Source organism: Muntiacus reevesi, chromosome 17, assembly GCF_963930625.1.
Source record: "Muntiacus reevesi chromosome 17, mMunRee1.1, whole genome shotgun sequence".
In the NCBI taxonomy this organism is placed as follows: Eukaryota; Metazoa; Chordata; class Mammalia; order Artiodactyla; family Cervidae; genus Muntiacus; species Muntiacus reevesi.
The window spans coordinates 10,094,187-10,114,802 of NC_089265.1; the positions used below are offsets into that span (position 1 = coordinate 10,094,187).

A 20,616-nucleotide genomic window follows, 5' to 3' on the forward strand; every position below is an offset into this window, starting at 1 on the left:
CAAATGTGTTATGTACATGTATGTGCGTGTACATACAGACATCTACATGTTTATTTCCTCTGTTCACTGAGAGCTTTTGGTAGCAGCAACGCCCTAACAGCATTGCGCACACCTAGGATTCAGATCTTTGTTTCTAAATGCCCTTCTCTGCAGCCAACAAGGACCTATTGCATAGACAGGGAACCCCGCTCAATGTCACGTGGCAGCATGGATGGGAGGGGAGTATATGGATGCTGGGTCACTTTGCTGTCCATCTGAAACTATCACAATATTGCTAATTGGTTATACTCCAGTATTAAAAAATAATAAGAAATGAAACTCTTCTCTAGTCAAAGAAACAGGGCTCCCTGGAGACAAGGCTGATTCCATGGCTGGGGTAAACAAAATACAAGATGAGCCTGGAACATTTTATTATGACAGAAAGCGAGAAACGGCTCAAAGAATGATGAGGACATTCGAAAAGGAAACAGAAACCATCTTGAAAGGGCCCCTACTGGACAAAATTGGGAAAATTTGTACACCAAAATAATGAGTGAGGAAACTGGAAGTCTGATGAGGAACCGAACATTTACATAGTTTCCAAGTACTTTACCACACAAGACTTGTTCATTCCAAAGTGGAGAAGAGTAGCTTCACAAAGGGGATGGCTGGCAGACACCCCCTCCATCACAGTGGACAACGTAAGTGATAGGACAATAAACCACGCACCACCCGAGAGGCTGTAGGAGGAACAGACTGTCACCTCTGTGACGTTCCTGCCAGAGATGCCAACCTGAGTCTGATTATGAGGACACATCTGATTGAACCACACTGGGGGAGATGCGACCAAACAACTTGCCTGATACCTTCAAAAGCATTAAGGTAATGAAGTCCAGGAAAGACAGGGGGTGTCTAGACTGAAGAGCCACGATATGGAACACAGCGCGTGATTCTGAACCGGGTCCTGCAGCTTATTACTGAGACAGCTGTTGAAACTTGAATGAGACGTGAGGACTAGATAATGTACCCATGTTAAATTCCTGATTTTGATGCCTTTATTGTGGTGACGTAAGAAAGTGTCCTTGTCTGCAGGAAGCACATAAGTGCTGAAACATCCAAAGGCATCGGTTTTGCAACTTACTCTCAAATGGCTCAGGGAGAAAGTGGTCTTGCCAGCGGATTTTCAACTTTTCTGTCAGCCTGTGATTATTTTTTAATAGTAAAAATGATTAAAATTTAACTTTGATCATTAAACAATTCACAAGAGAAACTCCAAAAAAATTTTTTTTTTGCAAATCTGAATTAAAAACTTAGATTTTCAAATGTTTTTATTTAAAAGGAGATACAAGTGGTATATGTATACCACTGATGAAGACAATCTAATTTCTCAATCTTTTATTGAGGACATAGGATACAGGCCAGGTTCTGAGCCGCAGAGAGCAGGTGGGCGCTAAGACTACAGAAATACTAATGCACTGCCTCTGTCCTCTGAAATCACACAAGCGAGCAGGGGAGGAGGATTTAGAGAAGTAAGCTATTTCCAAAAAACATGGTAAAAAGCACATAGAAAATACTAGGGATGCTCAAAGGAGGGCATTAGTGAGTCTTGACCAGGGGAGTCAGAGAAGCTGACTTCCTGAAGGGCTGATAGCTATGCTGGCAAGCAAGTGGAGCAACAGGAACGATCATTCCCTGTTGGTGGGAATGCAAACTGGTACAGACACTTTGGAAGACAGTCTGGCAGTTTCTCACTGGGCTAAACAGTCTTACCATATAATCCAGTCATCACGCTCTAGGTCTTTAGGTACTCAAATGAGTTGAAAACTTTTGCATACACAAAAAACTTCACGCAAATGTTCATCACAACTGCCAAAAATTGGAAACAGTTGGGGTGGCCTTCAATAGGTGCAGGGACAGACAAACTGCAGTACACTCAGACAATGGAGTATTAGTCAGGGCTAAAAAGAATGAGCCAGCAAGCCACTAAAAAGACACAGCATAAAACCTTAAATGCACACTGCTAAGTAACAGAAGCCAATATGAAACAACTACAAAACACACTGGTCCCCTCCATGTGGCATTCTGGGAAGGCAAAACTAGAGAGACAGTAAGCAGACCCATGGTGGCCAGGGGTATGAGGCAGAGGACAGCATGATTAGGGGAGTTTAGGGCAGTGAAACTATTCCATGTGATACTATATGGTGGATACATGACATTGTGCATTTGGTAAAACCCATAGAATGTACAACTGTGAGAGACCCTAATGTGAACTACAGGCTTCAGTTAATAATAATGTAGCAAGACTGGTACAGTACTTGGGTGCAATCACAAAAACGACAGAATGATTTCTGTTCGTTTCCAAACCATTCAATATAACAGTAACTGAAGTCTATGCCCCAACAGCTAACGCCGAAGAAGCCGAAGTTGAATGGTTCTATGAAGACCTACAAGACCTTCTAGAATGAACACACCAAAAAAAGATGTCCTTTTCATCATAGGGGACTGGAATGCAAAAGTAGGAAGTCAAGAGACACTTGAAGTAACAGGCAAGATTGGCCTTGGAGTGAAAAATGAAGCAGGGCAAAGGCTAACAGAGTTTTGCCAAGAGAACGCACTGGTCACAGCAAACACCCTCTTCCAACAACATAAGAGACGACCCTACACAAGGTCATCACCAGATGGTCAATCCTGAAATCAGACTGATTATATTCTTTGCAGCTGAAGATGGAGATGCTCCATAGTCAGTAAAACAAGACTGGGAGCTGACTGTGGCTCAGATCATGAACTCCTTATTGCAAAATTCAGACTTAAATTGAAGAAAGTAGGGAAAACCACTAGGCCATTCAGGTATGACTTAAATCAAATCCCTTATGATTACACAGTGGAAGTGACAAATAGATTCAAGAGGTTAGATCTGATAGACAGAGTGCCTGAAGAACTATAGACGGAGGTTCATAAAACTGTACAGGAGGCAGGGATCAAAACTATTCTCAAGAAAAAGAAATGCAAAACGGCAAAATGGTTGTCTGAGGTGGCCTTACAAATAGCTGAGAAAAGAGAAGCAAAAGGCAAAGGAGAAAAGGAAAGACATACCCATCTGAATACAGAGTTCCAAAGAATAGCAAGTAGAGATTAGAAAGTCTTCTTAAGTGAACAATTCAAAGAAATGGAGGAAAACAATAGAATAGGAAAGACTAGATATCTCCTCAAGAAAATTAGAGATACCAAGGGAACATTTCATGGAAAGATGGGCGCAATAAAGGACAGAAGTGGTATGGACCTAACAGAAGCAGAAGATATGAAGAAGAGGTGGAAACCATACACAGGAGAACTATACAAAAAAAGTCTTAATGACCCAGATAACCACGGGGGATCACTCACCTAGAGCCAGACATCCTGGAGTGTGAAGTCAAGTCGACCTTAGGAAGCGCTACAAAGCTAGTGGAGGTGATGGAATTCCAGCTGAACTATTCTAAATCCTAAAAGATGATGCTGTGAAAGTGCTGCTCAATATGCCAGCAAATTTGGAAAACTCAGCAGTGGCCACAGGACTGGAAAAGGTCAGTTTTCATTCTAATCCCAAAGAATGTTCAAACTACTGCACAACTGCACTTATTTCACAGGCTAGCAAGGTAATGCTCAAAATCCTTCAAGCTAGGCTTTAAGAGTACACGAACCGAGACTTTCCAGATGTAGAAAAGGCTGGATTTAGAAAAGGCAGAAGAACCAGAATCAAATTGCCAACATCCATTGGATCACAGAAAGAACAAAGGAATTCCAGAAAATCATCTACTTCTGCTTCATTGACTAGGCTAAAGCCTTTGACTGTGTGGATCACAACAAACCTGGAAAATTCTTAAAGCGATGGGACTACCAGACCACCTTACTTGCCTCCTGAGAAACCTGTATGCAGGTCAAGAAGTGACAGAACCGGACACAGAACAATGGACTGGTTCCAAATTGGGAAAGGAATACGTCAAGGCTGTATATTATCACCCTGCTTATTTAACTTCTATGCAGAGTACATCATGCGAAATGCCAGGCTGGATGAAGCTCAAGCTAGAATCAAGATTTATCAGTAACCTCAGATATGCAGCTGACACCAACCCAATAGCAGTAGGCAAAGAGGAATTAAAGAGCCTCTTGATGAGGGTGAAAGAGGAGAGTGAAAAAACTATCTTAAAACTCAACCTTCAAAAAACAAAGATCATTGCATCTGGTCCCATCACTTCATGGCAAATAGATGGGAAACAATGGAACAGTGACAGACTTTATTTTCTTGGGCTCCATAATCATCGCGAATGGTGACTGCAGCCCTGTAATTAAAAGATGGTTGCTCCTTGGAAGAAAGCTATGGCAAACATAGATAGAATATTGAAAAAAAAAGGTAGCATTATAGTCAAAGCTACAGTTTTTCCAGTAGTCATGTATGGATGTGAGAGATGGACCATAAAGAAGGCTGAGCACTGAAGAATTGATGCTTTTGAACTGTGGTGTTGGAGAAGACTTTTGAGAGTCCCTTGGACTGCAAGGAGATCAAACCAATCAGTTCTAAAGGAAGTAAGTCCTGAATATTCACTGGAAGGACTGATTCTGAAGCTGAAGCTCTAAAACTTTGGACACCTGATGCAAAGAGCTGACTCACTTGAAAAGACAGTGATGCTGGGAAAGATTGAGGGCAGGAGAACGGGGCGACAGAGGATGAGATGGTTGGATGGCATCACCGACTCCACGGACATGAGTGTGAGTAAACTCCAGGAGATAGTGAAGAACAGTGATGCCTGGCGTGCTGCAGGTCATGGGGTCACAAAGAGTTGGATACAACTGAGCGACTGAACAACAATTGATGCATCAATTATAGGGCAACCTGGGGGAGGGGGAGAGGAAGTACAAGGGACTGTACTTTCCGGTCAACTGTTCTGTCAGCCTAAAGCTCCATAAAAAAATAAAAGCAAAGCACAACAGTAGCAGCAGGGATAAAAGCATGGCGTTTAGGATATGCACAACAGATAGGGGATGACAATTAGCTGTGTGCTCCCGACATTTTTAGTAGGTGACTCTGGTGACACTGCAGGAGGTGGATTTGCTGCAGGTAAGACAAAGCAGGCCTGTCATGAAATGACTCCAATAATGTCCAAAACAAGAAATAATAAAGGTCAGAACATTCCTACCTGTGGTGGAAGGAAAGGACAATGCATTTCATCTATTCAGTGTGGAAACAGAATAGATGTGGGCACCATGAACTAAGGTGGTCGAGAAGGATGAAAGAGCAAGTCTGAGCAAGCACGCAAGCCTGGTTTTGCTCTACTGGAGGGTCTACAGGCAGTCAAAGGAGAAATGTCTAATAGGCAATTTGACGTGGACATGAAGTTTGGGGAAAGGCTGGAGCTGGGAGTCGGCGTACGGCAGTTTTAAAAACATCAGTGGGGACCTCCCTGGCGGTCCAGTGGCTAAGACTCCGCCTCCCAGTGCAGGGGGTGCAGGTTCAATCCCTGGTGGGGCAGCTAAGATCCCACATGCCTCATGGCCAAAAAACCAGAACATAAAAGAGAAGCCATGTTATAACAAATTCAATAAAGACTTTAAAATGATCCACATTAAAAAAAAACAAAAGACATCAATGGATGACATCACCAAAGAAAGTGTGTAAGACACTAAAAACAGTGGGCCTGGGACCGCAGAAAATATCCATTTTTAAAGGCAAGCAGAACAAGGTAGCTCTCAGAGAAAGAAAAGAAATGATTCGAGCCAGGAGGAGGACAGAGAACGGAATCGTGGAAACCAGGTGCATTTGTCAGGTGCAGAGGTTGACAAACCTTTGCTTGCACAATGGCAAGTCCATACAAAATGCCGAAAACTGGCAATTCAAGATTTATCCTGAAAGCACATTATTTAGGGATATGGAAGTAAATGCCAAGAAATCAGCTAAGACTTAAAAGCCGTTTGTGTGGAACTATTAGTTTTTCTGAAAGCCTTTTACACTTTGGTACAAACCACCAATGAACCCCAAACACTTAAGTGTAGAGAAGAGACTAGGATTGATGGTACACTCTGCAAAATTCCAGGGGTTTAATTAGTCACAAGTGTGATGTGGTCCAGGAGAGATGGCTATCTGGCAGGTCTCTGTGAGCTTCGAGAAGTCCAACAGCCCCGTCCAAGTAACACTGAACTTAGTTCACACTGGGAATAAAGGATTCAACTCTAGGCCCCAAGTTTTAGGAGGGTCCAAATCCTACCCTGTGTCTTTCACACGCATCCTTTTTATCCTGGAGGCCTGGCCTCAATTGAGGCTCTTCATGCCTAGCTCAAACGGAGAGCATTCCAACTGGTCTTTTTGTCTCCCAGCAACTGACCCTCCATCTTTATAAAACGTCTTATTTGTTTCTAATTTTGGCGGCACTGGTCTTCGTTGCTGCACGCAGGCCTTCTCTAGCTGCGGTGAGTGCGGGCTTCTCTTTGCGGTGGTCCTCTCTGGAGCAGAGGCTCTAGGCGCACGGCGTCAGCAGTCGCGGCTCCAAGGCTCTGCAGCTGCGCCCGGGGCTAGCTGCCCTGTGGTCAGTGGGATCTTCCCGGACCAGGGACTGAAGTCTGTCCCCTGTACCGGCAGGCGGATTCCTAACCACTGGGCTGCCAGGGAAGACCTCCCCTACATTTGTACCCAAATTAATTTTCTGAAAATCTCTCTGGTTCCCATCACTCCCCTTCTCAAAAATCTTTCACAGTTTCCTCGTATCTGGCTTCTTTGTGGGACACCTGGGCTTCCGTGATGGCTCAGCAGGTAAAGAATCGGCCTGCAATGCAGGAGACCTGGGTTCAATCCCTGGGTCGGGGAGATCCCCTGGAGAAGGGAACGACTACCCACCCCAGTATTCTGACCTGGAGAATTTCACGGACTGTATAGCCCATGGGGTCACAAAGAGTCGGACACGACTGAGCAACTTTCACTTCACTTGCAGGACATTTCAGATCTTTGACAAGCAGATGCCACACTAACACTTCACCCCGAAGTCCTGCTGCTTTCCAAAGTGAAGCCCAGCCCTGTGAGCCTGGTAGACCTGTGGTTTCCCCACACACACCTCTCACATCATCTGTGCCTTAATTCCTGCCCCTGGCTCCCACGGCTCTCTGCACTTGCTCTTCTCCGCTGACACGGGCACCACTTCTGCGCCAGCCAGGCGCCACACCTCCTCCTCCTGGGTCCTCCCCAGCTCCTTGTACTGCAGGGACATCTGTAGTACATCTGTCTTCTGGACACCCTCCTGAATGGTGTCAACCGGTTCACAGTTACCATACGTATTAATATAATGACTTGGTACTGTCAGTTAACGTTTCAAAATACCCTTTATAAGTGTGTTATAAGCCACGAGCTTAAGGTGGCCAACAATATTTATCTTCTGGTGTCACCAAGTTTCAGTCTATACTTTTAAAGACCCCTCCCCCTCACCACCCTATGCCCCATGAGTGCGTGCTCCATCGCATCTGACTCTTTTGCGACCCCATGGACTGCAGCCCACCAGGCTCCTCTGTACATGGGATTCTCCAGGCAAGAATATTGGAGTGGGTTGCCATTTCCTCCTCCAGGGGATCTTTCCAACCCAGGGATTGAATCCATATCTCCTGCGTTGGCAGGCGGATTCTTTACCACTGAGCCTGGGAAGCCCCATTTTTAAAGACACTAAAAATCAAAACACCATCTTTTCCTCTAAGTGACTCTCTCCCCCTGGTGCTCTCCGAGCATCCTGCACGCGTCTCCACTCCAGCACACACCACTACGGGTGGATTTTATGAATTCAAATCGCCCACCTCCACCTCACTACGTGGAGGCAGGGATCTGTGGCCCAACAGATACACAGTCAATACGTGATGATTCGATCACTCACCCCACTGGCAGTCCTGATGGGTTTCGCCTTGAGCTTGGGGACCAAGACCTTCCGATACTGAGGCGGGACCGCGGCGATGATGTCCACCAGGCGGGGCTGCGCTGACAGCCCGTACTTGGCCGCTGTCCTGGTCTTCGCCCTGGAAGGAGAGCACCCAGCATGATCGAGGTCACAGTGTCCAAGGACAAGCTGCCAGAAGAATAACCTATAAACCAAGTCACCAATTCTCGTGACTCCCGCATCCCCTCACCAGAGACAACAGTGGCTCTGACGCTTGCAACTCTCAGGGAAACGGGAGAAAATTCATGACTTCTTGCTCTCTGGAGTACCAGGGAGAAAGCCAGATGACCAGGGGACGGGGCCCAGGACAGTGACACAGCTGAGGTCTCGCTCATGGTGGTGCTCCGGCGTCAGCCGCGACCCCGCTCAGCTTCCGCCCCACTCACTGCATCTGGGACGAGGCCAGCCCTCTCGTGGGGCTGGCTCAGCTCACTGCATCTGGGACGAGGCCAGCCCTCTTGTGGGGCTGGCTCAGCTCACTGCATCTGGGACGAGGCCAGACCTCTCGCGGGGCCGGCTCAGCTCACTGCATCTGGGATGAGGCCAGCCCTCTCGTGGGGCCGGCTCAGCTCACTGCATCTGGGACGAGGCCAGACCTCTCGCGGGGCCGGCTCAGCTCACTGCATCTGGGACGAGGCCAGACCTCTCGCGGGGCCGGCTCAGCTCACTGCATCTGGGATGAGGCCAGCCCTCTCGTGGGGCCGGCTCAGCTCACTGCATCTGGACGAGGCCAGCCCTCTCGTGGGGCCGGGTCAGATCACTGCATCTGGGACGGGGCCAGCCCTCTCGTGGGGCCGGCTCAGCTCACTGCATCTGGGACGAGGCCAGCCCTCTCGTGGGGCCGGCTCAGATCACTCTGGGACGGTCAGACATGCACGTGGCCTCTACGGGCACCTCTCTCTGTGTTGTAACAGCCAAAACTGTCTCCAGACGCTGCAAATGTCTTGGGGGTGGGTGGAGGTGTGGGAGTAGTCATGACTGGTGGCAAACCATGGTCTCAGGCCAAAAAGCAAAACAACCGAAAGCAAAGCTATGTAGAACCAAACAGGAAATAAAGTCTTGGGTTGGCCAAAAAGTTGATTTGGGTTTTTCTGTGAGATGTTACGGAAAAACCCAAATGAACTTAATGGTCACTCCAACATATATTTTATAAAGCATTTAAAATATTTTTCTAATACTAAATATTACGCAAAGAACAGAATACTTTAACAATTATAAAATAATCACTCTTGTAACCACATAACAAGTAAAAGAACATGATCATCATTTCAGAAGACACCTGTGAGCCTTCCTGACTGTAACCCTATCCACACCCCCCAAAATAACCTTTATCTGAGCTAGTTTTCTCCTATAATTGTAGAAGGAAAATTGTTCCTCGTTTTCTTCTATAACTATACCAACTTTTCTTTTCTTTGTGGCTGCTAGCCAAATCCTATAGTCACTTTAATCCATCGTGAAATACTATGAGGTGTTCAAATCATTTAAACAAATGTGTACCGAGTTCCTAAAAGGTACAAGAGACTACCTAAGTACCTGGGACGTCAGGAAGTGTAAGGCAAACAGGCATGCACAAAAATAAGTCTGTGAATAATAAAAACATACATAATAGAACACACACCCCACCATGAATGCTTACAGTGCTCAAGCGATAAACTCAGTGTGTGCTGGGGAGATATTCATGGAAAATGGGTACAGAAAAGCATAGGCTTCACAGGTGGGAGGGGAGTTTGGAGGAGAATGGACACATGGATACGGATGGCTGAGCACCTTTGCTGTCCTCCTGAAACTATCGCAACACTGTTAACTGGCTATAATCCATTGCAAAATAATAAGTTTAAAAGTACATACATTACAACAAAAAAGAAAGTTGTTAAGAGAGTAAATCCTGGAAGTTCTCATCACAAGGGAAGAAGAATTTTTTTTTTCTATTTCTTTAATTTTATATCAATATGTGAGGGTGGATGTTCACTAAACTTACTGTAATCATCTCATAATGTGTAGGTTGAATCACCATACTGTGTATCTTCAACTTAAAACAGTGCTACATGTCAACTGTATCAACAAAACTGGAAGAAGAAAGAAAAAAATAAAAAGGAATGGAAGAGGAAGTTGATAGTGAACATGGAAGAGGGTTATAATGAAGACAGAGTAGGCAAAATTTTGACCCGAATTGGACCCAAGGAAAAAGATTCAGAGGCAACACTAGAGTTTGAAGCCTGGGTGAGGGTTAAAACAATCTGGCAAAGAGGCCATCTGTGTACCGGCTGTGTTTAAGGAAGATCCTAACTTTAGCTTTCAGTTCAGTTCAGTCGCTCAGTCGTGTCCGACTCTTTGTGACCCCATGAACCGCAGCATGCCAGGCCTCCCTGTCCATCACCAACTCCCAGAGTTTACCCAAACTCATGTCCACTGAGTTGATGATGCCATTTAACCATCTCATCCTCTGTCATCCCCTTCTCCTCCTGCCTTCAATCTTTCACATCAGGGTCTTTTCAAATGAGTCAGCTCTTCACATCAGGTGGCCAAAATATTGGAGTTTCAGCTTCAACATCAGCCCTTCCAATGAATATTCAGGACTGATCTCCTTTAGGATGGACTGGTTAGATTTCCTTGCAGTCCAAGGGACTCTCAAGCGTCTACTCCAACACCACAGTTCTTTATAGTCCAACTTTCACATCCATTCATTACTACTGGAAAAACCATAGCCTTGACTAGACGGACCTTTGTTAACAAAGTAATGTCTCTACTTTTTAATATGCTGTCTAGGTTGGTCATAACTTTCCTTCCAAGGAGTAAGCGTCTTTTAATTTCATGGCTGCAATCACTATCTGTAGTGATTTTGGAGCCCCAAAAAATGAAGTCAGCCACTGTTTCCACTGTTTCCCCATCTAGCTTTAGATGTGCTAAATTAAAGAGAATGACAAAAAAAACATAAGACACAGAAATGTTCACGAGAAACAAAAGATTTGTATAAATATAGGTACAGCAAACAAAAAAATAGGTGAAAAAAATCAGTTAAACACATGGTAGAAAAATCAATAAAACATAATGTCTCCACGGTAAAAAAGAGTATTGATTTCTTTAGCCAATGTTTATTAAGCACAAAGCCCCAAAGAAAGGGTACAACATATTTTTTCTAGACAGGGTCTAGAGAAACGTCATGTGCATACTGACTAGACCACTGATGACCTGGGGATGGGGGAGCAGATCACTAGAGCAGATCTATATACAGAGAATAAACAGACATAGGGAGGAGAGACCACGCTTATTTGACGATGCAGCCAAGTCCAAGCTGAACTTGACTGTGGAGAGGAAGTGGATGGACGTGTCCAGGAGGTTCTGAAGCAGGGAAGGGCTGGATGACATCAAAAGGCCCAAAGAGAGGGTCTTCCTGGGAGCCAGCTACCCCCTCCTCTGGACAGAGGAGGGGCAGGAATGAGAGGAAGGATGTGAAGTGAGATGGACAGAAGGACAGACCATGGGCTCTGCAGACAGATGGTCTGATTCCAAATCTCAGCTCTGCCAATTGCCAGTTATTCACTCTTGGAAAAATTATGTAACCTTCTCTGTCTCGGGGGACTCATCTGTCCAGTGAGGTAAGTACTGACCTCAGACAGTGTTTGAGAGGATCAGCTGGGCTACTACGTACAGTGTACTACGAACAGTGACCAGACCATGGTTAAGTGCCCAAGAAATGTCAGAAGCTGCTAGTAATATCAGGCTCTGAGGCAATTTTGCCATAAATAATCAACAGGGTAGGGAAGAAAACTAAATTCTCAATTAAAACATGAAACATGAGATAGAACCAGTAGTATTTGATAATCGCATGTATGAAAGAGACCTATTAATACTTCCAAAGATGAAAATTACCTTCTTTTTTCTATAGATCCACTTACTTATTTTTTAGATTTTTGGGGGAAAGTGGACCATTTTTAAAGTCTTTCTTGAATTTGTTACAACATTGCTTTTATTTTATGTTTTTGGTTTTTTTGGCCCTGAGGCATGTGAGATTCCAGCTCCTCGACCAGGGATCAAACCCACACCCTCTGCCTTGGAAGGCCAAGTCTTAACCACTGGACCACCACGGAAGTCCCTCCACTTACTTATTTAGGTCGATGTCTTTTCCCTGTTCGTGAGCTTCAATTAGCTGTTTAATAACATCTCCTATGGTCAGCATCATTAGCTGAGCAGGGCTGAGGTCTCCTGGAAAGATAATATTTGACGATGTAAAAAGTCCCATTATTCAGTAAACGTTTTTGTATTTACTAGCAGTTTTCCTCCCAAAATCATTCCAATTATGCTGAAGTAATAGCTCAAGTTTAACAGACAGTGAACTTTCATTGTTTACAATTTGGCCATATCTCTTTTACTTTTTAATTTAAAAACAAGCCTGACTTCACCTACATATGGGAAGAGTTCACTCTAGAAGCACATACATGACGAGCAGGGAAGAGCAGAGACAAGCAGGAAGGAAAAGAACCTAATTACACAGAAAAGAACCAAAGTAGTCAAAACAGCTTCCCTTCATCTCCAGATTTTTAATTATGTTTAGATGCTTTATTTCATTTGATTCTCAGAAGAAAGTGAGGTGGACAGAACAAGAATATCTGCCTGTCCCATAAAAATGTTACCAAGGGGTGAAGTTGAAACTCAAACCCAGGGGTCGCCAGAAGCAGAGTTACACAGCAGTGTAATACTATTTTGAAATACAAAGGCAGGGGTCAGTCTATACTTGCCTAGGGACCTTAATGCATCCCTAAGATTCAGTCTGAACAGCACTGCAACCTTCTCCTGGCAAACGAGGCCACCCTTCTCACGTAAGAGGCAACAGCAGAAGCTGACATGGCATGACCCACCCCTTGCCCGCAAATACACTTGCCTGGTTCAAGGATGGGCACCTATTCAGGAGGGGGCCAATCTCAGCTCTTTTACTCAAGGCAAAAAACCACCAGTCCCTGTCCAGTGGTAAAAGCTGTGAGATTTCAGCTCGGGAGCTGCTAGCAAGCACACTTCCTGCCTGCAGAGCAAGCTGATGCCTAAAGATAACGACATCATCAGCGAGATCATGAGACCAGAGCGCCCTGGCCCCACGTTTACCTGATCTCATCTGACACCTCATGACAACACTGGAAGGTGGGCACTGCTTCCCCATTTCACAGATGTGAGTAATTAAGGCAAGTTGGAGAAGGAAATGGCAACCCACTCCAGTATTCTTGCCTGGAGAATCCCATGGACAGAGGAGCCTCGTGGGCTACAGTCCATGGGGTCGCAAAGAGTCGAACATGACTGAGTGACTTCACTTCACTTCACTTCTTCAAGACATCATTGTAAATGACATGGTTAAGACTCAAATTCAGGTCTTTCCCTCACAACTTACATGCTTTTTCTCACTGTGCCAAACCACCTCTAATTTCCTGAGACACAGCTACCATAAACAATTTGAGAGAAGTCCATCTATAATCGGAGGCTAACGCCGTCTAAACCGTATAACTCGGCCCTTCAGCATTCTACAGAGGTGCCCAAGGGGCCGCGTAACAGACAGGGCTGGCGGTGAGGAAGGTGAAGTGCGGGTGGGGGCAGAGGGAAGGTCTCTTTCCCCATTTCAACCCAAGCAGCTTCACTTCCATCTGTTTATATACTGAAGTTCTGCATAAGAATTTATTTGGAGGGAAAAAGGGGCTTCAGGTGATTAAAAAAAAAAAAAAAATACAGGCAGACCTCATGCAGTTTGGTTCCAGATGACCACAAAAAAGGTCATACTACAATAAAGTATGTCACATGAATATTCTAGCTTCCCGGTGCACGCACAAGTTATGTTTACAGTGTACTATAGTCTGCTGAGTGTGCAATAGCATTATGCCTTAAATAAATGAGAGACACAAGCTTTGGGTAGCTTCTTCTGGCACGGGTGTGCGTGCTAAGACACCTCAATCCTGTCCGATTCTTTGTGACCCCATGGACTGTAGCCTGGTCTGTCCATGGGATTTCCCAGGCAAGAACAGTGGAGTGGGTTGGCATGCCCTTCTCCAGGGGATCTTCCCGACCCAGGGATCAAGCCCTTGTCTCTCAAGTCTCCTAGCACTGGCAGGCAGGTTCTTTACCACTAGCGCCACAGGGCACTCTGATTTACAAAGAGAGAAGAGAAATTTCCCCAAGTCTCCCCGCTAAAGAATCCTCCTGCAATGCATAAGCTGCAGGAGACCCGGGTTCAATCCCTGGGTAGGGAAGGTCCTCTGGAGAAGGAAATGGCAACCCACGCAGTATACGTGCCTGGAGAACCCTACGCACAAAGGAACCTGGCGGGCTACCTTCCGTGGGGTCGCAGAGTCAGACACGACTGAAGCGACTTAGCATGCACGCTGCTTACCTTAGAAACAAGAGTGAGGCATGGAAAAGTGCTGCCACCTTGTGGACACGTTCCGCAATAGCAACCTTCAACCTACAGGCAGATTCTTTACCACTGAGCCACTTGGGAAACCCCCAAACAACTGATTACGAGCATTCAGTATTCATAAAGACGACGTGTGCGCTCAGCTGCCCAGCTGCATCTGACTCTTGGCGACCCCATGGACTGTAGCCCGCCAGGGTCCTCCGTCTATGGGATTTCACAAGCGAAAATACTGGAGTGGGTTGCCATTTCCTCCTCCACAGGATCTTCCCGACACATGAACTGAACCCAAGTCTCTTATGTCTCCTAGCATTGGCAGGCAGGTTCTTAACCACTAGCGCTACACAGCACTCTAATTTATAAGGAGAGAAGAGGGATTTCCCCAAGCCTCCCCGGTGGCTCGGCGATGAAGAATCCCCCTGAAATGCAGAAGATGCAGGAGACCCAGGTTCGACTCCTGGGTGGGAAAGATCCTCTGGAGGAGGAAATGGCAACCCACTTCAGTATACTTGCCTGGAGAGCCCCATGGACTGATAAACCTGGCGGGCTACCTTCCGTGGGGTCGCTGAGTCAGACACTGCTGCAGCGACTTAGCAAGCACGCTGCTTACCTAAGTAACAAGAGTGAGGCATGAAAAAGTGCTGCCGCCTTGTGGACACGTCCCGCAATAGCAACCTTCAACCTACAGGCAGATTCTTCACCCGAGTCACCTGGGAAACCCCAAAACCTATTGCTTATGGGCACTTAATAGTCACAAGGACTACGTGTGCGCTCAGTTGCTCAGCTGTATCTGACTTTTTGCTAGCCCATGGACTGTACCCCGCCAGGCTCCTGTGTCCATGAGATTTCTCAGGCAAGAATACTGGAGTGGGTTGCCATTTCCTCCTCCAGGGGATCTTCCCAACCCAGGAATTGAACCCAGGTCTCCCTCACTGCAGGCGGATTCTTTACCAGCTGAGCTACCACCTGAGCCTTCAGCAAATATACTCTTTTTACTGGTGTTGAGCTTTGCCTCGATGTTGAAGGCTGCCAACTGCTCAGGGTGGTGGATGCTGAAGGCTGGGGTGGCTGTGGCAATCTCTTACAATAGGACAAGACTGAAAGTTTGCTGCATCCCCTGACTCTTCCTTTCATGAACAATTTCTCCGTGCATGCAATGCTGTTTGGTGGCATTTTACCCACGGTAGAAGTTTTTTCAAAACTGGAGTTGATCGCCTCAAACCCTGCTGCTGCTTCCTCAAGTAAGTTTAATATTCTAAAGCTTTTATTGTAATTTCAACAACCTTCACAGCATCTTGACCAGGAGCAGATTCTGTCTAAACAAACCAGTTTCTCTGCTCACCCATAAGAGGCAACTCCTCATCCATTAAAGTTTTATCATGACAGTGAAGCAATTCAGTCACATCTTCAGGCTCCACTTCTAGATCTCCTGCTGTTTCCACCACGTCTGCAGGGACTTCCTCCACTGACGTCTTGAATCCCTCAAAGCCATCATGAGGGGTGGAAGCAACTTCTTCCAAAGTCCTTTTTTTTTTTTTTTTTTTACCTCTTCCCATGAATCACAAATTATTTTAATGGCACCAAGAATGGTGAATCCTTTCCAGAAGGTTTTCAGCTGACTTTGCCCAGGTCCATCAGAGGAATCACTAACCATGGAAGTTATAGCCTAAATGGATTTCTTAAATAATAAGACTTGAAAGTTGAAATGACTCCTGGATGAGACTGTGCAATGGATGCTGTGTGAGCAGGGATGAAAACACTAACCTCACACATCTCCACCAGAGTTCGTGGGTGACTAGGTACATCGACAATAAGCAGTGATATTTTAAAGGGCTCTGCTCTCAACAGTGGGCATAAAATATCAGTAAGCCATGTTGTAAACAGGTGTGCTGTTTATCCACACTTTGTTCCATTTACAGAGCACAGGCAGAGTGATTTAGCATAATTCCGAACGGTAAATGAGCATTTTGCTATTGGTCGGCCGCCAACTGTATCCTACTCTTTTGAAACCCAATGGACTGTAGCCTACCAGGCTCATCTATCCGTGGGATGTCCCAGGCAAGAACAGTGGAGTGGGTTGCCATTTCCTTCTCCAGGGGATCTTCCCGACTCAGGGACCAAACCCACGTCTCCTGCATTGGCAGGCGGGTTCTTTATCACGGAGCCACCAGACCAGATGCACTGTGATGTGAAAGTCGCTCAGTCGTGTCCGATTCTTTGTGACCCCACGGACTATATAGCTCATGGAATTCTGTAGGCCAGATTACTGTAGCGGGTAGCCTTTCCCTTCTTCAGGGGCTCTTCCCAGCCCAGGGATGGATCCCAGGTGTCCCGCTTTGCAGGCGGATTCTTTACTGCCGAGCCACAAGACTCATCCTGCCCCGTGACGCTCTCAAGCCAGGCACTGACCTCTCCTCTCTAGCTACGAAGGTCCTGGTGGCTTCTTCTCCCAACAGAAGCCTGTTCTGCCCACACTAAAAATCTGTTGGTTAGTACAGCCACCTTCATGAATTATCTGAGCTAGATCTTCTGGATAACTTGCTGCTCTGCTCTTGATGCTGTAGAGATGACTTCCTCAAACTTCATGAAGTCGACCCCTGCTAGCTTCAAACCTTTCCTCTGCAGTTTCCTCACCTCCCAGCCCTCACAGAATTAGAGTTAGGGCCCTGTCTTAGGTTAGGCTTGGGCTTAAGGGAATGGCGTGGCTGGTTGATCCATGCACATCCCAAAACCTTCTCCATTATCAGCAATAAGGCTGGTTTGTTTCCTTATCATTCATGAGTTCAACAGAATATCATTTTCAAATTCCTTCAAGAACTTTCCCTTTGCATTCACAACTTGGCTGTTTAGTTAGCACTCAGTCTATCTCAGTTTTCAATGGGCCTTCCTCACTAAGCTTAATCATTTTCGGCTATTAATTTAAAGTGAAAGATGTATGACCCTGCCTTTTATTAATACCTGAACCCTTAAAGGCTGTTGTAGGGTTACTAACAGGCCTAATTCAGTAGCATTTATCAGCCCTCATTGAGGCCTGAGGAGAGGGATGCAGATGGGGGAATGGCCAACAGGTGGAGCAGTCAGAACACATCACTGATTAAGTCTGTCATCTTACATGGCAGTTTGTGGGACCCCAAGACAACTGCAATAGTATCAATGATCACTGATCACAGAGCACCATAACACACACAGAGATAGTGGAAGAGTCTGAAATCCTGTGGGAATTACCAGAACATGACTGAGACAGGCACTCAGCAAATGCTGTTGGCAATACGGCACCGACAGACTCGCTCAACATAGAGTTGCTACAAACCTTCAATTTGTAAAAATAAATAAAACACAGTATTTAAAAATATTTGGACAGCTCTTCAGTGTATCGAAAATTATCCAGAGAAGTAAATTAGTAAGAAAAGTCTTCATGGAGGAAATTAGATCTTTAGAGAAAGGGCAGGGTTTGGACAAGCAAAACAGAGGGCAATCCAGAAGGAACAATGTCAGGTACAGGAATTACAGTCACGTTTATGTGAAAGAGTGTTGCCAAATGGAATAGAGCCTTTCTGACAGGTTTGGGTAAAATCAGATTACAGGGTACACTGGCTACTCAACAAAAGATGCAATACACAGTGGAGAATTATATGTTCTCAAGTTTGGGAGTAAAAAGATCAAAGTAGTGCTTAAAGAAAATAAGTACAAAAAAGAAAATAAGTACAGATTGATCCTTGAACACTGGCTTGAACTGTGCATGTCCACTAATATGTGGTTTTTTCTTCCAATAAATACAGTACCTATATTTCTCAGATCCTTAAATTAACTAAGTGGGGAAAAGTTTTTGTTTGATTAGTGACCACAATATGTGGAAACAAAAGAACAAGGATTTGAGTCCTAATCCTATCCAAACTCTGTGAGTTTACTGCCCCTGGGTCAATTTTTTGCTTTTGAGGCAGAGATAGCAGTATTTGTACTTTCAACTGCATGGTGGTGGGGGCAGTGCCTCCAACCTGAGTTGTTCAAGGGTCAACTGTATACAAAATATACTATAGAAAATGAGGATACCATTCAGAAGATGAAAGAATACACATAATCTGCATAGTAAGTAAAAAACTCTTGAAAGGCAACTTTGCTTAAAAATAAAACACACAGAAGATTTAAAGCAGAACACTTGGATGACAGACTCAGTCCTAGCTCCCAAATCCTACTGGCTGTGTTGTAATGGGAAGATCAATGCCTTCTGAGCTCCCTTTTCCTTGTTGGCAAAATCGGGATAATATATACACATTTCACAAGACCAGTGCAAGAACCAAGTGAAATAATGTACATGTGAAAGTCTATTATTCGAATATTAGTTCTTCAATGAAGGTGGGTTAGAGGAATGGTGGCTAGAATGAGGAATAAACTATTGCAAGAGGCAACTTCTGTAAGAACTAGCAGGGCTTGGTGACAGATGAAATTAAAAGTAAAGCTGTCTGGTCTTTAGAGGAGCAAGTTAGAGGGAGAAGATGACCGACTAATTATGGGCAAGCAGTCTTTGAGCCCACAAAGCAACTGAGGGTAATTTGGATACTTGGAGCACCTGATGCCCAGAGGCATGGTAATCAAGGACAGTCTTTTCTGTTTGTTTGTTTAGGGGATTCGTAGAGACAGCCTGACCAACCAATTCGGTTCTATTTCCTAAATAGAATTTTGGGCTAGGAAAGTTACTTAATTGTTTTAATCTCAGCTTCTTCATTTGTAATTTGGAGATGATACAGACTTAAGAATTATTAGCAAAGGCTCAATAAACGGTAGCTAAGGTTATCATAACCATCATTACTATTAGACCGACTTCTCAAATGAGTTTACAGAGATAACACTACAACCTGTGAGAAAATATTTGAAATTTGACTCTATCCGGTTGAAAAACTCAAGATGAAATCACCCCACGCTAACTCAGGAGGTAGTACAAATGGGAATAACTGCCTAATTGCCCCACAGATTCCAAAAATAACTCGATGTTTTTCTTTCCTTTAAAAAAAACATTTAGAACTTTAAAACAATCTCAAATCAAAAGGGACGTCAAATGTGTAGTAAAATCTTAGCAAATTACGAGTTCGAGACCGTGTTAAATCCATCGATCACGTTCATTTCTTGGAATAGAGCTTTTCTTATCATTTATGCAAAAGACACCAAGTGATGGCCAAAAAGGAATAAGGACAGGCTGGTTTAAAAAGCAGAGCTGCAGGAACAGAGTTCACAAAGTGACCACAGGTGGTGCGGAGACGGAGGCAGCAGATTCCCGCGGGAAAGCCGACCTCAGCATCTGAAGGCCCGGGTTCGCCCCTTCCCTGCCACCACCCGTCCCCTCTCCCTGTCCCACCTTTGCGCTTCTGCCTCATCTCCCCGCCGTCGTAGCAGCCACCACCCCAGAAAATGTAGATATCCACTGGGACCACGGGGGAAATTGACAGCCACAAAGCAACCCTGTCCTGTCGTAAAACGACGGAAATATATCGTAAAGCTGCCCCGAGAAGACCACGAGTGCAAGGGTCCGCCCCGCCTTCCTGCGGCGGCACCCGGAGCCCCTGGGAGACGCGGTGGAGCTACTGAGGCCGCTCAGCCGGGGCTCAAAGGGCTGTAGGATGCTTGCGTCCGAACGCCACCGCAGCTCTGGCGTTAGAAACCTTGACCTGAGCAGTATAGCGACCGGACAGAGGCCGCGCCAGGGAGCCAGAACAAGCGGGTGGATGTGGGTGGTGTCTAAATAAGGCGGAGGAGCCTAGGATGCGTTAGGTCCGCGGGAATGCGAGGGGGGACAGAGCGATGACGAGCCCGCCAGTGTGGCGGAGACTAGAGCCTGGGAGAGATCATGCAGCGGTCAAGTAACGCTGTGAGGTCCAGACTGTGACGCCAGTCGATCACTCTGGGCTCAGGTAAATGGGACGTATCAATAACCGTCATGAAAGTTATGGAAGTTTCTCCAGAAAGACCCACACGCGGACAGCTTTGTAGTTTGGAGGCAGGGCCTGGGATCATGGTTTTCTGAAACCCATCCATGATCTCCTTTATTCATAGACCAGAAATTAAGAACCCCTCTTATTTCGACAGGACTCCCCAGGTGGAACATTGGTAAAAGAACCTGCCTACCAGTGCAGGAGATGTAGGAGACCCGGGTTGGATTCTTGGGTCAGGAGGGTCCCCTGGAGGAAGAAATGGCTCCAGTATCCTTGCCTGGAAAATCCCATGGACAGAGGAGCCTAGCGGCCCAGTCCACAGGGAACGGTGGTGGTGGGGGGTGGGGGGTTGGTGTGCAAAGAATCGGAGGCGACTTGAGCATGC

The 20,616-nt window shown here is 45.7% G+C and overlaps 1 protein-coding gene across 3 annotated transcripts in view; it reads right to left on the minus strand.

The window, feature by feature from the left end:
- The window catches only part of ELP3 (elongator acetyltransferase complex subunit 3), a 121,163-nt gene extending 101,402 nt beyond the window's left edge, over window positions 1–19,761 (minus strand). The window contains exons 1-3 of one of the 3 annotated variants that reach the window (XM_065908253.1): window positions 19,658–19,761; window positions 12,023–12,122; window positions 7,860–7,998 (exon numbers count right to left, since the gene is read on the minus strand). In XM_065908253.1, the coding sequence (XP_065764325.1) occupies window positions 7,860–7,998; window positions 12,023–12,122; window positions 19,658–19,676 (258 nt within the window). In that variant the 5' untranslated portion in view covers window positions 19,677–19,761. Of the gene's footprint in view, window positions 1–7,055; window positions 7,093–7,859; window positions 7,999–12,022; window positions 12,123–19,657 lie in introns of those variants that run through there. The other 2 variants (XM_065908255.1, XM_065908254.1) reach the window with 2 other exon arrangements.
- Window positions 19,762–20,616: the final 855 nt, after the last annotated feature.